This window comes from Eptatretus burgeri, chromosome 11 (assembly GCF_056783735.1).
Source record: "Eptatretus burgeri isolate ZD-2024b chromosome 11, Ebu_testis_v1, whole genome shotgun sequence".
NCBI lineage: Eukaryota > Metazoa > Chordata > Myxini > Myxiniformes > Myxinidae > Eptatretus > Eptatretus burgeri.
In genome coordinates this window covers 42,208,017-42,227,109 of record NC_140971.1, presented here as the reverse complement: position 1 = coordinate 42,227,109, position 19,093 = coordinate 42,208,017, and the positions used below count along the sequence as shown (strand labels likewise).

The following is a 19,093-nucleotide window of genomic DNA, read 5'->3' as shown; positions in this document are numbered from 1 at the left end:
ATATCTTTCTGTCCAATCCTTGCTCTTCCCCTTCTCAAGACAGTGCAGCATCCTCCTCGCACACTTCTCTCTCTCTGTCTCTCTCTCTCTGTACATATCAGGACGATGGTTATGCCTGGACAGTGTTTGTCTCCGTACGTCTCTGGTCAGGATTTGTCTCCGGACGTATCTGAGCGGTCATTGATGCTCCACAGCACATCTGCCTTCCCTTCCTCTCACCTCACACTGTCTTCCCTTCCCCCACGCCTCCTCAATCCCCCACTCCTCTCTCCCTCTTCCCCCTCTTTTTCTTCCTCCCCCCTTTAGTATTTCCCTCAGCGAAGTGACGGGTGGTATTTGCTAGTAAAATAATAATAATTTGAGCTTCAGTGTGTCTGTTCAGGGCATAAGTAATTTTTTTTACCATTTGAGTATGTCATGAAGTTTTCAAAAAACCTTTATCTATCTATAATTCCAGCAATCTCTGTGTGTCTGTTTCTGTGTCTGTGTGTCTTTGTGTCTGTGACCGCTGTTTCTCGACAACTACTGGTCCGATCTAATTGAAACTTGCCAGCTATATTGCTGGGGCCCTGACGATGTGCCTTTTCAAGGTTTGATATTAATCGGACAAGTGCCTCCCAAGTTATGGCCATTTATTTACCAAACCAATGACAAGACACGTTGTTGCGTGGGCGTGGCCGATGGGGAAGGGAAGCTCAGCCGCGTTCCCCATTACGGGTTACAACGTAGGGCTTCCGGAGAGTGATGACTTCGTGTATTCTAATAATTTCTCGATTTCTTATGCGCATTTATAGATACACAATGCCCCAAGTTATGATCGATTTCATTTTAGACGGTGTATAAATTTGGGTAACATCAGAGTTAGCTGGTATGCTCCGAAGCAGGAAGTAAATTATTTTTTGCACGTTTTTTTTTTTAGTGTATTCTAATAATTTCTCGATTAGTTATGCGCATTTATAGATAAACACAATGCCCCAAGTTATGATCGTTTTCATATTAGACGGTGCATAAATTTGGGTAACATCAGAGTTAGTTGGTATGCTCTGAAGCAAATTATTTTTTTCACGTTTTTTTCTCCTCTTTTCTCTTCTTTGTGTGTTTTTCCTTGCGATGACATTAGGAAAAGGCAAAATACGTTGGCGCTAATTGAATAATTAGCCATTAAAAATAAATTGCGAATAATCATAACTGCCATATGCGAACTTCCGGACAGTGAGGGCTCCACTTCCAGATAGTGATGATTACTGTATTCTTTCTCGATTCTGTACTTTCTCGATTTTCTAAGACCCAATACCCCAATCCAGTCAGTGACGATTACTGTATTCTTTCTCGATTTTTTTCTTGATTTATCGACTTACTGTATTCTTTCTTTCTCGATTTCTTTCTCGATTTTCTTAAACCCAATACCCCAATCCAGTCAGTGACGATTACTGTATTCTTTCTCGATTTTTTTTTCTTGATTTATCGACTTACTGTATTCTTTCTTTCTCGATTTTCTTAAACACAATGCCCCAATCCAATCGTCGTTTACGACAGCGAAGGAACGAAGCTGCGCGACATGCACGCGCAATGGAATCTGACGAAGCACGAGCTGCTCGCTTGACATGCGACGCAACGCGCATGACAAGGCATCGTGCAGCTCAAACGGATGAAGAACGAACTGCTCGCTTGGCAGACAACACTGGACGCGAGGCAAGGCGTCGTGCAGAAGAAACGGGTACGGGCACGTGAGAGCGAAGGAACGGCCTGTGCGGTTGTTTCTGGCACGCGGTTTGAAATTATTTTTTTGTACGTACGGCCACGCACCTACGTGCATGCACCAGTTATAAGAATATGGAGAAAACTGAAAAAAAATAATAATAAAAAAAATCAACTACTATTTGTCAAATTTTGTTTGAGTCCAAAGCAGATGTGGATGAGTTTGCATCATGAGATGCTTTCTCGTAACTGTAATGCCAGATAATGCCATCAGTATAATTCAGCAATAATGATGGTCATAAATGTAAGACCCAAAAGCTCGCTCATTAAGTCAGAGAGTGTAACAGGAAGATGAGTACTTGATACAATATTTTTGAAAAGTATGTCAATAATTTGTTAAGGGGGAAAAAACAGTAATCAAACCCGAATTCAAATAAATCATTATACAAGTGAATGAATCAGGGATTCAATGCACGATGAAAAGAATAAATAAATAAATAACTCAACACAAGATCTTATCATGCCACTCAAGTCCATCAAATGGAAATAGCTTATGATCGAAGCAACAATGAATTTGAAATGAAACAAAAATATGTTCACGATGATTGAAACACATTTGGTTAAAAGAGATAATGTGTACAAATGTGATAAACGAGTTGTTGAAATGCCACTCCTTATATTAAATAATCACAAACTGTTTTTTTTCTGCATTATCTGTTTTTAAACATTAAAAAGGCAGTGCACTGGTAATGGTACAACAGTTGGATGCAACAAGCAAGGAATGTTCTTCTTCTTTCGTGTTGCAGCACAGAGCTGCAAGTAGCTTTGGCTGGGGGCAGGACTGTGCTGCTAACACAGTGCCCCCCTGAAGGTTGGAGCAGGTATTTGTAATTTATTCATGGTGCCGGCGATAGCTTGCCTACTCTTCGTGAAGAACACCATAAGATATTTAACGTCCACCAACCAATGCTGGCAGATGGGACACCCATTTTAATGTCTATCTGAGACGTCACACACATTGATGAATCACCCTGCCTGTGAAACAGTGAAACAATGACAGTTTGAAGTTGTGTCGGGATTCTAACCAAGGCTAAACAGCTCAGAGGCGAGTGTGCATTCCTCTAAGAAATCCTGCCAGTCCTAAGCAAGGAAATGAGGAGGAGGAGGAGGAGGAGGAGTGGAGGAGAGGAGAAAGCTCTGCAGTAACCTGCACAAAGGCGATTGGGTTAATGGGAGTACAAAAGGGTAGTGATGGACGGGAGTGACATTGCATGGTGCTGTATCGCCGTGTTTCCGTGAATGAAAGGTAAGGTAATGCAAGAATAAAAATAGGACCGTGCTTTCTGAAGCTCACCTGGATCAGGAGTAACAATTACTCAACCCCCTCCCACCCCAACACACACACACCCTATACACTCCCTCAGACCCTGATTTGTTAGCTCGCCTGTTCGAAGAACAGAGCTATCGCGACCCGCCCCCGGCGTGAGCGTGAGCATCAGCGTGAAAATGTTAAAGTTTTTGGTGCAAGTTATTTAGATGCTTGCCATTCATTTAATGTGTGTACTAGGATGCTGATATTTGGCATGGAGATTCCTTTGGGGTATATTATTGATGTAGTGAAGTTGTGATTAAAAAAAATAATTTCAAATGCTTAAAATTTTTGACCTGTTTTGAACTTAACTTTTTTGTACCACATCAACGTTAAAGTTTTTGGTGCAAGTTATTTAGAAGCTTGCCATTCATTTAATATGTGGACTAGGATGCTAATATTTGGCATGGAGGTTCCATTGGGGTATTCTATTGGTGTAGTGAAGTTGAAATTAACAAATGATTAAAAAAAAAAAAATTAAATTTCAACCAAAGATGGTGTCAAAGCCACCCAATGCTCGCCTGTTTATACTAGACGCTTGCCATTCATTTAATATGTGTACTACTTTACTGATTACAATATACAAATACATATATTGCTTTAAAATTATTTGGATCAGACTTCACTGCAATGCTTTATAAAAAATATTATTAGACTAGTCTTTTAAAAACGATAAATGTATAAACAGGCGAGCATTGGGTGGCTTTGACACCAACTCTGTTTTTTTATGCCGTGAACAACCTTCAGTACATCACGGGTGATGAAGGTTGTTTTGAAGTATCATCGAAATCGTGTGTGGTGTGTAGTTTCAGAGAAGAGAGCAAATTCCTATATTTTTGGGGGATCAACCCCCCCCCCTTCCTGCCCGTACACCCCCTTAATAAGCACAGCTTTTCATGCGGTTGATACACTTTGGTACATCACGGGTGATGAAGGTTGTGGTCAAGTTTCATTGAAATAGTGTTTGTGTGGTTTCAGAAAAGAGAAAATACCAATTTTGGAGGGCTCAACCCCCCCCCCACCCCAACTTTCCCCTCCACCCTCCATAGAACCCCTTAACAAGCGCAGATTTTGATGTGGTCAATACAACTTCGTTAAGTATCACATATGAAGCTTGTGGAAAAGTTTCATCAAAACCACGTGTTTGGTTCAAGCAATAATGACTGAAGTGTTTGCAGATTCACTGACCCACTCATTCACTCACCTATGGACATGGCTCGATCGTATAAGCTCACCAGATTTGTCCAGGAGAGCAAAGAAAAGAAAAGGTAAAAGGGAAGAAATTTAATAATCATGATGTAATCACACACTCAAGAGGAAATGTAGATTGTGGTTTAAGGTTAAGGTTTAAAATGCACTCGAGAGAAGAAAATGTGTTTCATGGAAAAACTCGTAGAATCAAGGGTTGTGTGATTTGAAGGATTGACGACGTTTAAGGATATCAAACCGTTATAAAACTAGAAGGGTACTCGGTAGAGCACATACCTCCTCCCTGTAATGTCTGATCCACGAGAACATATCAGGCCCAATACATTTTTGAAATATCATGCTATATTTCGTTTTTGGTCTGATCTCTCAATGGTGAAGAATCACTTTAGAAATTAAATAATTCTCGTATCCAGATCCGGATTCGGATCTTCACCAAAATTGAATCAATTCGTCATTGTCACACACCCAAAGGGCTCACCAAGTTTCATCCGAATCACCCACAACTTTTTGAGATATCGTGCTATATATAATTTTTTGGCCCCATCTCTCAATGGTGAAGAATCACTTTAAAAATTCTTGTAGTCGGATCCGGATCTTCACCAAAATCGAATCAGTTCGTCCTTGTTACATACCCAACCTGCCCACCAAATTTCATCCAGATCCGTTCAAACTTTTTGAGATACCCTGCACACACACAAACAAACAGAGAAACAGACAGACAGAGAGGGGTGGAAACAATTTCCTTCACCTTCAGTGGTGGAGGTAACAACAGCAAGGAGCCGATACTCCAGCTCCCCTGCCTTTTTGGTGGTATGATGAATCGATCTGTGTAATATGAAAGCTAAATCTTGAACGGGTTTTTGAAATATCCGCACATGAGCCAACTCCCCGAGATGGTTGCTATGGCCAATCACAACCGTGATCTGGAAATCTGGAATCATCTGGAAATAGAGCCAACACAATGTGTGGCCAATCACAACCGTGATCTCATCAGGTTGAGATAATGCCATGAGGAATAGATATCTGCAATATGAAAGCTAAATGTTCAACTGTTTAAAAAAAAAAATCACGTACACAAAAGTACATGGACAGATGGTCGGTCGATTGGTCGGTCTGTATCTGTGTATGCCACCAGTACACGACGAAGCTCATTTTAATCAGACCTTGTTGGAGCGACGGGGGACAACTCAAGAGTTCATAGAACACCGTACCCTGCGCAGTCTTAAGAAAAAAGACACGGGAAGAGTCTTTTCAACTCTTGCTTGGAGTTTTAGAGCACAATCTACATTTCCTCCAAGCCACAATTTTGTGTGAATCTCAATATTCCACATCACTTGGATGGACAATAATGTCTCGCGACAAGGGATCCAACTTAAAGACTCTCTTGTCTGCAAGTCTCATTAAGCCTGTTCTGACGAGAGGTTTTCATAAAAGTTTCGACATCATCAAAACTGTGGCAGAGGCAGCGCTTAACAAACAGATAGAGGAACTCTATGACATTGAGCAAAAGGCAAATGGCCGAAGATGAAATCATGAAAACCGTGAATATGGTTTTCTCCGTCGGCCTTGCCACAAAACACTCGACGATTTGTGGGCACGGTAAAATGTCACACTCGAGCTTCCTTGGCATATGATGACTGTGGTAGAGTGCGTAGTATACATAAAGAAAAAGAGCTTCGAGAGCCATTCGGAATGTGATGCTGAGTAGATAGGTTAAGAGCAGGCCTCCGGAGATACGAGCCAACCTCTTCTTTTCACTCTCCCCACGGAGCGTCGTCGTTTCCTCCCGTTTAAAGTTCGTCACTTCGGCATTTCTCTTCTGCCAGTAGCTCACAAACTACAGGGAGAAAGATGTTTGCAAATGTCAAGATTGGAAAAGTCGATAAGCTCACTTAAAATGTACATAACATACAAATGAAAACTTGTATTCAATATGGAGGATATGATTGAACTGTAACTCAAAACCAAGACCACCATGCTTAATTTTCAACAAGCCATGTATCATTTGAACAGCAACAACGGCTTCTACGCAGCAGGCAGAGTTTACATCTACTTATTTAACACTTATTATTCTACCAATGCAATTGCACGGAGCCTCGACAGAACAAGGGGCCCCCAGATAACATGGACGCATAATAATCAGATCAACTGTATGACGAACCTCGCATTCATTTTCCTCGAAAAATACATCTCGGTTGAACGAGATGTATTTAAGTCGGAATTTGTAGTATTTAAGCAAGTCGAAGCCAAAATGTGCGAAATAAAACTTCTCCCATGTTACTATTCCCAAACAAGTAGAAGCTGACATTTCAGGCGCTAATCTTTCATCGGGGCAAAAGATAGGTTTTGAGCATTGCTCTTTTGCTCCGAAGAAGGGTTGGTGCGCAAAACATCAGCTTCTTCTTGCTTCCCACAATGGTTAGCATACTTCCATCAACGTTCTGTTGATTCCATCCATTAACTTGGAATTAGGTAGTATAGGCAACTAAAATCATTTAGGGGAATGAGATATGTGGACATTGGCAAGACTGGTTGTAGCTCAGCTATGGATGGATGATTGTCCTAATTGTGATATTCTACCCCTCTCCCTAAAAATGTTCTAAAACATCCTGGTGATGTCTCTGTGACTGTCACGCTCGACTCCTCACCACCCATCTGCTTCCGCCCATGAAGTAAAGTTAATAAACTGATGGATTGAATTGACGTAGTGTTTATCGAGTGCAGGAATGATGGGCCAAATAGCCTCAAATGTGTCAAAGTCCCTCGTATTTCGTTGTACTATTGAGAGTTACACTTCCATAATCTTAATGCCGATTGGGTAATTTGGACTTCTCATAAAATCGAGGTGGAAGTGCATGCAAAGACTCTCGTTTGTTACCTCTGCCACCAGAGGTGAAGGAGGTTATGTTTTCACCCCTCGCTGTCTTTGTTTGTCTGTGTCTGTGTGCAGGATATCTCAAAAAGTTGTGGATGGATTCGGACGAAACTTGGTGGACACGTTGGGTGTGTGACAAGGAAGAATTGATTCAATTTTGGTGAAGACCCGAAACTGGATCCGGATCCGATAATTTTTTAAGCCATTCTTCACCATCGAGAGATTGGGCTCAACTAATAAATAGCACGATATATCAAAAAGTTGTTTACGGATTCGGACGAATATTGGTGGATATGTTATATTAGGTGTGCGATAATGAAGAATTGATTCAATCTTTGAAGACCCGAATCCGGATCTGGATCGAATAATTTTTTCAGTGATTCTTCATCATTGAGAGATTGGGCTAAACTAATAATAAAAAAATGACCGTTTTTACAGCCATTTTTCCCTGCTGTGCAGGGGTTGGGCTTTTTTTCTTGAGGCAATGTTTTATGGCCGGATGCCCTTCCTGACGCCAACCCTGGTCGCCTCTTACGACACACAGGGATATGGTACACCTATTCTAACCGGGGCATACACCGGGACCAGTACACTGGTACTCATTTCGACGACCTCGGAAGGATGACAGGCTGAGTCAACCCCCTGGTGTTAATTCAGCAGCCAACGGGGCTTGAACTCAGGACCCTGGGATCCCAAGCCACCACCCTAACCACTAAGCCAACACCAGGCTGGGCTAAACTAATATATAGCACGATATCTCAAAATTGTGGACGTTTTCGGATGAAACTTGGTGGACACGTTGGGTGTGTGACCATGACGATTTGATTCAATTTGGGTGAAGATCCGAATCCGGATCTGGATATGATAGTTATTTAATTTTTGAAGTGATTCTTCACCATTGAGAGATAGGGTCAAAACGACATATAGCATGATATTTCAAAAATGTAATGGGCCCGATACGTTCTCGTGGATCAGGCATTACGTGGCAGAGGTATGTGCTCCACCGAGTGCCCTTCTAGTTCTTTCTGTTCTGACCATCACGTGACGCTGAACTAATGGAGCTCAAGTGGAAAGAAGATAGTCACATATGTTTGTTTCTCCAATCAATTGTGTTGCATTTTCTGGTAGACTTGTGATTCGATTTGGAACGGATTGATTTATTATATGTGACTGCGTGATGTTTGAGGAGAGATGTTTATTCTAAAAGTTGAGTGGAGTAACAAGGTGGCAAGTTATAACGTTGTAGATAGACTTTAAAACCGTATGGAAAGATTGTGAGATTTTCGGATATTTCTGGCTACTTCCGGATATCGAGCTATCTCTTGATTACGAGAAGTTTGTAAATGGAGGAACTTTTGCAAATGCTCTTGTTCCGAGTGGATATATATATATATATATATATATATATATATATATATATATATATATATATATATATATATATGTATATATATATATATATATATATATATATATATATATATATATATATATATATATATATATATGTCATTAAGCAAAGTGAAAGAGGAGAAATAGTGCGGCGGATATGTGTATAATATCAGAACGATTGTGGGTTTGGTGGTAAAAGCACCATAATTGGCACAGTTCATCATAAGAACATATACATTGATTTTAGCTATCGTGCCAAGCCAGATTTTTTGTTGTATGAGAAATATGGGCAAAAATCCAAGATGGCCACCACCGCTGGTTGTGAAATTTTAAAATCGCCATATCTTTACCAATAATTGACATAGAAAGTTGTATAAAGTCTCTATACCTATGTTTTCATACCCATAGAAACTGATTAGACACTCAGATTGAACATAACATGCTTCCGTGCTAGTATAAGTGGTATATGACTGCCAAAATGTGCTGATTTTATGCGACTAATCGATTCTGAACTATAAATCGAATCAGAATGTCGTTTGTTGATACACCCCAGGCTCCCAGGCGTAAAGAGTTCAGGAAGAGCATAATAAAATCAAGTCAAACATCATCATGATCATTTAAAACATTTATAATAAACATCAAACTTTCAAGAATTCAAGCTATAAAACAATAGTTTCAATGCCATGAACACAATACTTTCATTAAGAACTTTTGACCAGAAACCATACACAGTAATACTTTTGATTGCTTGAACACCAAACATAATTACACATAAACAAATATAATCACATGTTGTGATGAATAACAAATAACATTTAAAAACACAACATCATATTTGTATGTACATGTATCACTTTCAAAACACACAATCCTGACTGAAAATAAATCGCAATAATAGTGTTCAATTGGAAATAAACGCATGATTGCACAACATAGTACCAGTATTACGTGAGAAAATATTTAATAAAATGTCAATGAAATAGTAGAAATAAAATGTCAAATCCGACTTTAAAACAATCCACTAAAATGTATGCGTTTCATTTTATCTCACACGGTGACAATCGTAGCTCTGGCTTGAGGTCCTTGACCATCTCGTTCATTTCCATTTTGTTCACAGTTTCTGCTATACCGGCACAGTGATGTACACTTCAATGCTGCTTTTACGCATTTACAGTGTCCGACGCATCTTTTTTGGCACCCACACTTCAGTAGTTCTGATATGAGCACGAGGCCGCAGCTTCTGGTAGTACTGTCCAACTAGGTTCCCATTTGAGCGTTGGACTTCTTCTCCACCCCCAGGAACTTGGCGATGGAACATCTGGTGACCGCACGTGCATCTGTCCCCATACAACTCTGGCCAAATTCCATTGAATGGTTTTGGCGATGGCGAAGGCGAACAGTGGTTGATCTAGCGTTACTACTGGAACCTGTCCTGGGTTCAGGAATTCCACCGCCTGCTTGACAACGTCCATTGAATGTCGAATCATTCCAATGGATTTCGAATCATCTGGAAATAGAGGTAGGAGGGAATTGATGCTTTGCTCTATGTGTTCAGTGTGACGATTGCCGTGATATGCAGACCACGAAATTGGGTCGTCCGTGCTTTGGGAGTTATCACTTCGCTGCTCCCTTGTTTTTTTTCCAGCCAAACGTGTTCATCTCCTAATGCAGTTTTCAGAAGGACGTCATTTGTTGCAGGATGATCTTCAGTTGGGGGTATCACTGGTTCCTTCATTCTTAGTGAAACTGGCTTTACATTTGTATACGATTCTGGTAGGCTGTAGTGTGAACTGGAATGTGCAATTCTACCAGAGTTCTCTGTTGGAGTTCTCTCTCGTTCTGTACCATCTGATTCAGTAGCTCTATTTTGGAACTAAGAGATGCCTGTGCCATGGAATGTTGTATGTGCAGTTGTTGATGTCGGGTTGTGATCTATGTTGTCAATTGACAGATCCGTTGTAAACAGATGTCTTCTCAAAATTAGCGGACATACAACTCCATCCTTCTCATACTGAGTAGCTGCCGCAGTCGCCATATTTGTAGATATGTCCAGAACTCTGTCATAGCAAATGGAGACACCAAGATGGAATAAGGTTTCTACCAACTCATGCTTGCGGGTTTGTCCGTGAATCAAAAGCCCAAGATACACAGGAAGAGGTGTTTCTTTGTCTGTGTTATGACGTATTCCAGTTGACGAAACCCGTCTCCTTGTCGAGCTGTTAAATTGAAGCAATTGTGCCACAGTGAGAGCAGATTGACGAAATGTGTCTGGGTCCTTGTTTTTTTATATTTGTTCCATCCATTATCATGCTAACTAGTGCAAGTAACGATTGTGGTATGGCTTCTTCCTGGCAGTTGTTTCCAAACGATCCAGTGAATGTCGAGGTTTTCTGTTGCATATCTCTTCGGACTATCTGTGCAGTCTTCGCTAGGCATATTGCTTGATCGTCGTAGTCATCCAAGGTTGCCTCTTTCAATGCTAGTCCAACATCATCTTCAAAGCTCAGCATCACATTGCGACCTTGCTTGAATGCACGAAGACCGGGTATATTGGCAAGTAGCCGTATCTTCAAGTCTGTTGAGTGAATCCGACCAGACTGTTCAACACCAAAATCGAGAAGCCGTTCACTGTAGAGCTGGATGAGATCTGCAAGACGAAACACCGGGGCAATGTTATCGTCGTTGTTTCGTGTATCTTCAATGAAACCTATAAGTTCAGTCAGTGCTAAGCCATGGGACACTCTGTCAGATATGCCTATGTTAGTATCTTCTCCACTCCTAGTGCTAGCATTGTACAACTTGACAAGGCATTTGGCATGATACCGTGCATCTAGAGCTACAAGATCGCCGCTGCTAAGCTTTCCTATCAACTTCTCATCTTGCAATTTGATTGCACAACGCTTCACTCGTGCTGTCAACTTTGGCATCATTGTGTCATGTAGTGGTTGCTCTTTGGTCTCTGGTTGGTCACAGAAAAAGCATGTGTTTTTGGAAGCATGTGTCAATATGCGAGGAACCTTGGCGGGTATCGTGGGACTTGCTTTGCTGGCCTTCGCTCAGGTTTTCAGATGTGCACATTGTTGATTCCAATCTGGCTATACGACTAGATGAGCACTTCAATCTGCATGAATTGTGCCACTGGGCCTCGTGTGCTTCCAGTGTATTTCCAATACCAGTACCATCATCGAGTTGTGATATGTCAACTGGAATAGGTTGTTGTTTCATTTCGCTGAAAATTGTCAAATTGTCGCCCAGGGTTTTGTAACCTGCACCAACACCACTAGCTTTCCTTGATTTTGCTGGGCAATAGAGCACTTCAGATGTAACACTTTGGCAAAGACTACACATTGTCCAGTCAATAGGTTTGGGAACACTGATGCTGGCTCCATGGATAAGCTTACATTTCTTCTTGGCCGACATGTTCAAACCTGGTTATTCACCTGAAATGCAATTGAATGTACATGTATAATGTTTAAATTCATAATATTGTGCTCTTAATGGAGTACTTGCTCATGGCTATGAATATAAAAATATATTATCCAAATAACATTCTAATTTGATTATTTCAGAATTAATTACACAAAATCTACAAATTTTGGCAGTCATATTCCATTTATACTAAGAATGGAACACGTCATGTACAATCTGAGTGTTTAATCAGTTTGTATGGGTATGAAAACAGAGATATAGACACATTATACAACTTTCTATGTCAATTATTGGCAAAGATATTGCGATTTTAAAATTTCACAACCAGCGGTGGCGGCCATCTTGGATTTTGGCCAATATTTCTAGAACAACGAAGAATCTGGCTTGGCACTATAGCTAAAATCAATTTATATGTTCTTAGCATGATTTGTGCCAATTTTGGTGCTTTTACCACCAAACCCACAATCGTTTCACATATCTGCCACACTAAAGGGAGAAGAAAAGCCAGTCAGTTGCTTTGTTGTACACAACAGTATAAGGGCGTCGATTGGTGGGGGACGGGGGGGGGACATTTCGCCCCCACTTTTTATCAAGGGGGGGACAACGTATCGATTGTACCCCCCCCCCCCCACTTTTTTCATTGAACGCAAGTGACGGAACACAAAACGAGCTTCTCTAGTACAACCAGGCCGAGATGCTTCTCAAATACAAGAATAAAATTTTTAATCTCTCTATAATTCCACCAATCTCTGTGTGCATGTTTGTCTGTGGGCATGTTTGTCTGCGACCGCTGTTTCTTGACAACCACTGGTCCGATCTACTTGAAACTTGCCAGGTATATTGCTGGGGACCCGAGGATGTGCCTTTTCAAGGTTTGAAATTAATCGGACAAGTGATTCCCAAGTTATGGTCTCCAGACTCGCAAGCCGTTCGCGTCTGCTTTGGCTTTGGGAGTTGGACCAAAAACCATTTCACGTAAATAGAGGGGGGGGGGGTTGCCCAACACAGAGCCTCTCTGGATCTTTACTTTTTGCCAAAAACAACAAAAGAAAAAGAACCGTTAGTTTTATTGGTCTATTATAGTTCTATTAAAGATGATAGGTTAACAATTCAACATTGAGAATCCGTGCTTCCCAAGCCATGGTCTCCCAGCGGCCAAGCGTCCATAGCGACGTCGCTTTTTGATCCTTCGATGTCAGCTCTTCCTATCATTGCGAAGCAGAATTTGCCAAGCGTTGGATTGTTCACCCACTAACAGGGAACGTGACCTGGACATTTTGAGGTATGTTGGGACGTTTTCGGACTTTGTATCATCATTTTATGAGTGTTTAAAGAAATCGCGGCTTCATGGCCCGGAGCGCCACGCCTCGGATAGTGTTAGGCCGCAACGGCTCGGGGCCCCTTTAGCGACCAAAATAGTCTATTTCACCTTTCTAACTTATATCGCCGGATTCCCGATATTATTACCTGCACGATGATGTGTGTGTTTAATTTTTGTGACTTTGCACCATCGAGTTAAAAGCCAATAAAATATTTCGCGGTCTGGTATGTTGATTGAGATGGTGAAGCTTGTGCAGGATGACGCGGTTTCACTCTACCAGCTCGCACGAACGAACGGAAAGATATTTTGTAATTCTGTTCATATTTCGCAGTTGATAACAGTGGCCTAAATCCCAACGTTGAAAACCGGGTGAAAATCTAAGGAAAGTGGGTATTTTGGTGACTAAATTAGCTTTGAACACTGGGGAAACATAAAATAAAATGTGCTGATTCACTCGCTTTTGCGGCGGTTAATGTAAATAATTTTTTCATCGGTACTTGGACTTAGGGGAGGTATAGACCTACAAAACGAGAGGTATCATTCGGTCGTCGGACTAATGAGGATTAAATTATAGATTTTAAAAGGTAGCTGATGAAAAATATGCAAAATTCACCTAAGCGGTTCGGACAAACGAACGGAAAATTATTTTTGAATTCTGTTCTCGGATTATACAGTATCTATAGGGTAGTAATGAGATTACCTCGAAAATCCGATTAAAAAAGGCTTAGGCTTAGTAGCTTCGCCGCGGCTTGCAATTTTTACAAGGAAAAATAACGTTCCGGAAGGAATTTCTCTTCCGCCTTCATCCGAATAATTTTCCGTTTGCACGAGGACAAAGACGAAGGTTAGACCGACAGAATAAGGATAAAGGATAGACCAAATAAAAATGCCCTGTTACGCAAAAATAACCCTTATAATTCACATGTCAAAATTTATTCAACTAAAATGTAATTCCCTTCTCGTTTCATAGAGGATATGGATATCAGAAAGTTTTTTTTTTGTGTGACAGCATCAAGTAGCACATCCCCAACCACTCTCCTGGAGCAATCAAGTTCCCAGAAAGAGGTGGACGATTCAAAGGAGAAGATAGCAGAAAAGGGTGCATGTGCGAGTACTCGGCCTAATTTCCCAGATCAGCCTTTTCAACCTCATGATGTCAGTTGTATCCCAGTCCAAATACTGCCAAACCAAAAGTTGAAGTTTCAACAACAGTGGTTCAAAGATTTTCCGTGGCTTCATTTTGATCAGAGCATTGGCAGTGTACTCTGTCACACCTGTACAGACGCTTCTCGTGAAAAACTTACTGAACTTGCCCGCTGTGCAGAAGACACATTTGTCTCAAATGGCTTTCGGAACTGGAAAAAGGCTACAGAAAACTTCAGACAACACGAACGATCAAACACACATCGGCTTGCCTCTGAAAATCTGAAATGTCGCAGTAGTCAACCTGGTGTCCATGTGCAGCTGAGCAGCAAACTGCAAGAAGAGCAAAGATCTGCACGGTCAGCACTTGTGAAGATTATCACCTCACTGCAATATTTAGCCTGACAAGGTTTTGCAATTCCTGGGAAGGATGCCTCTGAAGGGAATTTCAAAATGCTCTTACAGTTGCTGGCCGAGGATGATATAAACCTCAAGACATGGCTGTCAAGGAAGACGACATTCAGAACGAAATTCTACAGTTGATGAGTCACGCCATCCTCAGAAATATCTGCAGTAACGTGAATGAAATGTCCACTCAGTTCGGACTCGTAACTGATGGAACGCAAGATATTCAGGGTAATGAGCAGGAGTCGGTGTGTGCGCGCTATGTGACGAATTCCTTTGATGTTCAAGAAGATCTCATCGGCCTCGACCAAGTATCGTCAACAACAGGGATATCACTTTGTAAGATGCTTCAGGATGTCCTAATTCGGTGTCAACTCCCTATTGAACACCTTGGAGCGCAGACTTACGAAGGGGCAAGCAACATGTCCGGAAAGTACAAGGGCTGTCAAGCACAGCTAAAAAACTCCAACCGCTGGCCAATTATGTTCACTGTGGAGCTCATGTCACGCAACTCATTACATCCAAAGCCCTACAAACTGCACCGTTCATAAGAGATGCCCTTGATTATGTCCAGGTACTCAGCAACATCTACAACAACTCTGGAAAATTCAAGCATCTGTACTTGAATATACACGCTGACGATGCTGACACGCCTTGCCCTACACGCCTGAGGCCAATTTGCCCGACGCGTTGGTTAACTCGTTCTCCTGCCGTGAAATCGATATTGGATAACTATGAAGCAGTACTGGATGCCCTTCAACAAGCAAGTGATTGTGCTGTGTCACGTGATTGGGTTTTCGTATATCATGCCTCGCTCGCTAGGAGTGTACTTCTGGTCGCGCAATAAAAGCGGAGTTGATGCTGGCGCGTGTGCTTCTTGCGTCCCACTGCACCTCGTACACTCTAGTGATGACTTTGGTACGAACACGGCATCGCGAGCCAATGGTATTCGAAGCTGTCTTTCATCAGGAAAGTGTGTTCTCGGTCTGTTTGCATCATTGCCCGTTCTCCAATCCCTTGAATACCTCAATAAGGCACTTCAGGGTTCACAAGTTACCGTCTGTGGTATGCTTACTGCTGCAAAGGTAACTGCACAGAATCTCCAATCTCTCCGTACCGACCAGACATTTAAGGAGGTTTTCGAAGCAGCACAACAGAAGCTCGAGCAGTGCCAACTAGATCCAATGACCCTCCCTCGTAAGCGCAAGCTTCTGAAGAGACTTGTTGGAGGCACGCAGGAATACACTGCCAATTCTGCAGAGGAGGTACACAGAGTTGAATTTTTCAAAGTCATCGACAGCGCATCCGAGAACTTGAACGAGTACTTCATATCAATCGACCTCATGGCGTATAGGGACTTGGGTGAAATGCTCCTGTCTGGGTCATTCAAACCACAAATAGTCTGCAAATATCCCGAACTATCGGATTCCTTAGAGCAAGAAGTTGTATTCTTTTGTAACCAGTTCAGTGGTTCATCTGTTGAGGATTACCTTAAGATATTTTTAGACATGGTGCCGGAAGTCCGTCGAATGTTCCCACAGGTAGAACGTTTGCTTAGGCTTCTATTGGTTTCCCCAGCAAGTTCATGCAAAGCTGAACGGTCATTCAGCGCACTCAGACGTATGAAGACTTGGTTACGTTCCACAATGACCCAACAACGCCTCAACCATCTCATGATCTGTCATATTCACCGAGATCATCTGACTGCACTTGACCCCCAAGACATTGCTACAAAGATTTTTTTATTTTTTATTTTTTTATTTTTTTAACTGGATCGGCAGACAAGAGGGCTCATATTTTTGGCAAGTTTTAAGGTAAGTTGACCGTACTCGTGTAATATCAATTTGTATGTCAGTCGAGTTTTCAGTTTATGTTTAGTGAATCAGTTCAAGGGTCCTGAGAAGGAGGCTTGATAAACACAATTATATATATATATATATATATATATATATATATATATATATATATATATATATATATATATATATATATATATATATATATATATATATATATAGTGTTGTGGTTGAGGAAATTCGCAAACCACCATTCAGGTCCCGTAGGTGAGATATCTCTGTAAGTGCATGTGTAGTTAGCCCAAACCCGTTGTTTAGAGGGAATAAATGTGATTCATTCGGGCTGCGACCCTTTAAGATAGCCGTTTTTCTGTTCTATCTTTATTTTGAACCAACCACGTCTCAACCGCCATCACACAACAACCACCGACCACAACGCCACTTCACAACAACAACAACGCCAACAGCCACGACCTTTACCTTCACAACTCGCTCTCGCAAACATCGCATCACCACCATTCCAAGCGTCGCCATGGCCATAAACCACCACAATAAACCCTCCACCACCTTCACCTCTCCTTCTTCTGCCACCATTCCCGCACCGCTTGTGGGCACCGATCCTGGACTCGTACAGGGCGCGCGCCGAGCAGCGGGTGCAAAAAGCGGCCTTTCCGGGGAAGTCGGATCAGGAATGATACACGCCCACTTCCGATCCCTCCAATCATTAAGCGCGGGGCGATTTGGCCCCGCCTCCAGGCGCGTCGGAGGAGAATCGATGTATGCAAATTCGAGGATCAGGGGAGGTTCACGCCCACTTTTCCTCCGTCCAATGGGCGAGCGTGGCTCCGCCCCCGAGCCCATCCTGATCCGGAAATTTGCATATGGGTTCTCCTGTCACACGATAAAGCGCCGAGCGCGGGGCGAATTCAGTCAACGAGTTTTCTGTTTCGGGCTCGAGTTGGAGAGGTGTGGCGGCCGCGAAGTGTGGCAGCAGCAGTCAAGACGGGTCTGGAGGAGAGTCGGTCTGTCGGGGTTCGGAGTCTGTCGGGGAGCTGCAGAGAGGGGAAGCCGGGAACGCGGTTGAGGTCGCTCGTCGCGGGACCCAAGCAAGCCAGCTATCCTCTTTCCCCAGAGCATCAACAACCCCCCCTGTTTCCCCCCGCGCTGAGATAGTGCGAAAAGGGGGCCCCATTCCCACCCCATTCCAAGCAGTGCCAACGAAACCCGCGGAGGAGCGCGGAGTCGGGGCACCGCCGCCATTTTGCGGCTCATCACAAGTCGGGTAGGCTCCACGCGGTCTCGGCCCCAGGCCCGTCTGCCCCCTTGTCGTAGAGGGTGGCCCCCTTTTTCTTTTGCTTTTGAGTATATGTGTTGTCGGCGCCGTCTGTAAAGTAAAACTGTGTAAGTGTTGCCATGTGCTCGCATAGTCGGTAGTAGATCTGCATTGTGTTTCTTTTGTTGCAATTGCTTTTGGTGCATAATTGTTGTGTTTCTTTTACATTTGCTTTTGGTGCATAATTGTTGTAATTGTATATGTGTGCTCTCCGTTTGCCGCGGAATAAATGTGCCTCATGTTGAACTGTTTTTCCCGTATCGCTTCGTCTTTTCTTGAATTGAATCTCCATCTTACTTCACGTAAAGGGTTGGTAGTGGGCTAAATACGCCGATAATTAATCGGAACCGTCGAGGTTGACGATAACACCGCTCGGTTATCCCGATAGTACGGAACGGGTCGCTTAAAGTGGCCCGTGTCCGAAGTCGACCTGTGGCGAGGTGCGATCGCCCGGTCTACCCTCCGTGTGGGTACTTAGGTAGGTCGAATTTGGCGAACAACCCTATCCAACGCGGGGGGCCGATTGGCACGATCGTGGTGAGGCCGAAAGGCCCACCCGTGACTAGTTCCCGGCGTTAGTCCGAGAGGGTCACGACGGAATTGTCCGTCCGGTGGGCGACGTGCCGCGATTCGAGTTACGTGGCCGCTCGCACGCCGGCGGGTGCGAATTCGCAACACTGGTGTCAGGAGTGGGATACAAACCCATCCCCCCTCCTTGCGGCACTGGTGTCGGAGAGCGGGAAAACGGGCTCTCCTGTCTCCAGCTAAATTCATGGGAATCGGTCCAGGGGTGAGAGGAGCGACCCCCGATTCCCTCCAAATTACGAGCGATTTAAATTAACCCTTTATGAGAAATAAGATGGCGTCTCAAGGCGAGCGGGAGCCGGGGGTATTAGGTATGTGTCGTAATGTAGGATCCATGGCCCAGGTCGGTTCTTTTTATAATTATAACCCCACCACTAACTGTTGTCAGTGGGAGCGGCTTGAGCACGAACTTTGCCGGCAAACGGAGTCGCACAATGGCAGCGCGATCGCACCTCAGCGCAGCATGGAGCGGGCTGATATTAATGGCACAGCACGAGGCGTGAGCTCCCAGTCACCGGTTCAAGGCACGTGGTCACAG

General features: G+C 43.0%; 1 protein-coding gene and 1 pseudogene across 2 annotated transcripts in view; both read right to left on the bottom strand.

The window, feature by feature from the left end:
* Positions 1-4,336: 4,336 nt before the first annotated feature.
* Positions 4,337-19,093, bottom strand: part of LOC147016938 (gap junction beta-2 protein-like) — a 45,901-nt gene continuing 31,144 nt past the window's right edge. For both annotated transcript variants that reach the window (XM_085846226.1, XM_085846227.1), the window contains exon 3: positions 4,337-6,113. In XM_085846226.1, the coding sequence (XP_085702352.1) occupies positions 5,649-6,113 (465 nt within the window). In that variant the 3' untranslated portion in view covers positions 4,337-5,648. The remainder of the gene's footprint in view (positions 6,114-19,093) is intronic.
* LOC147016939 (uncharacterized) lies at positions 9,460-12,026 on the bottom strand (annotated as a pseudogene).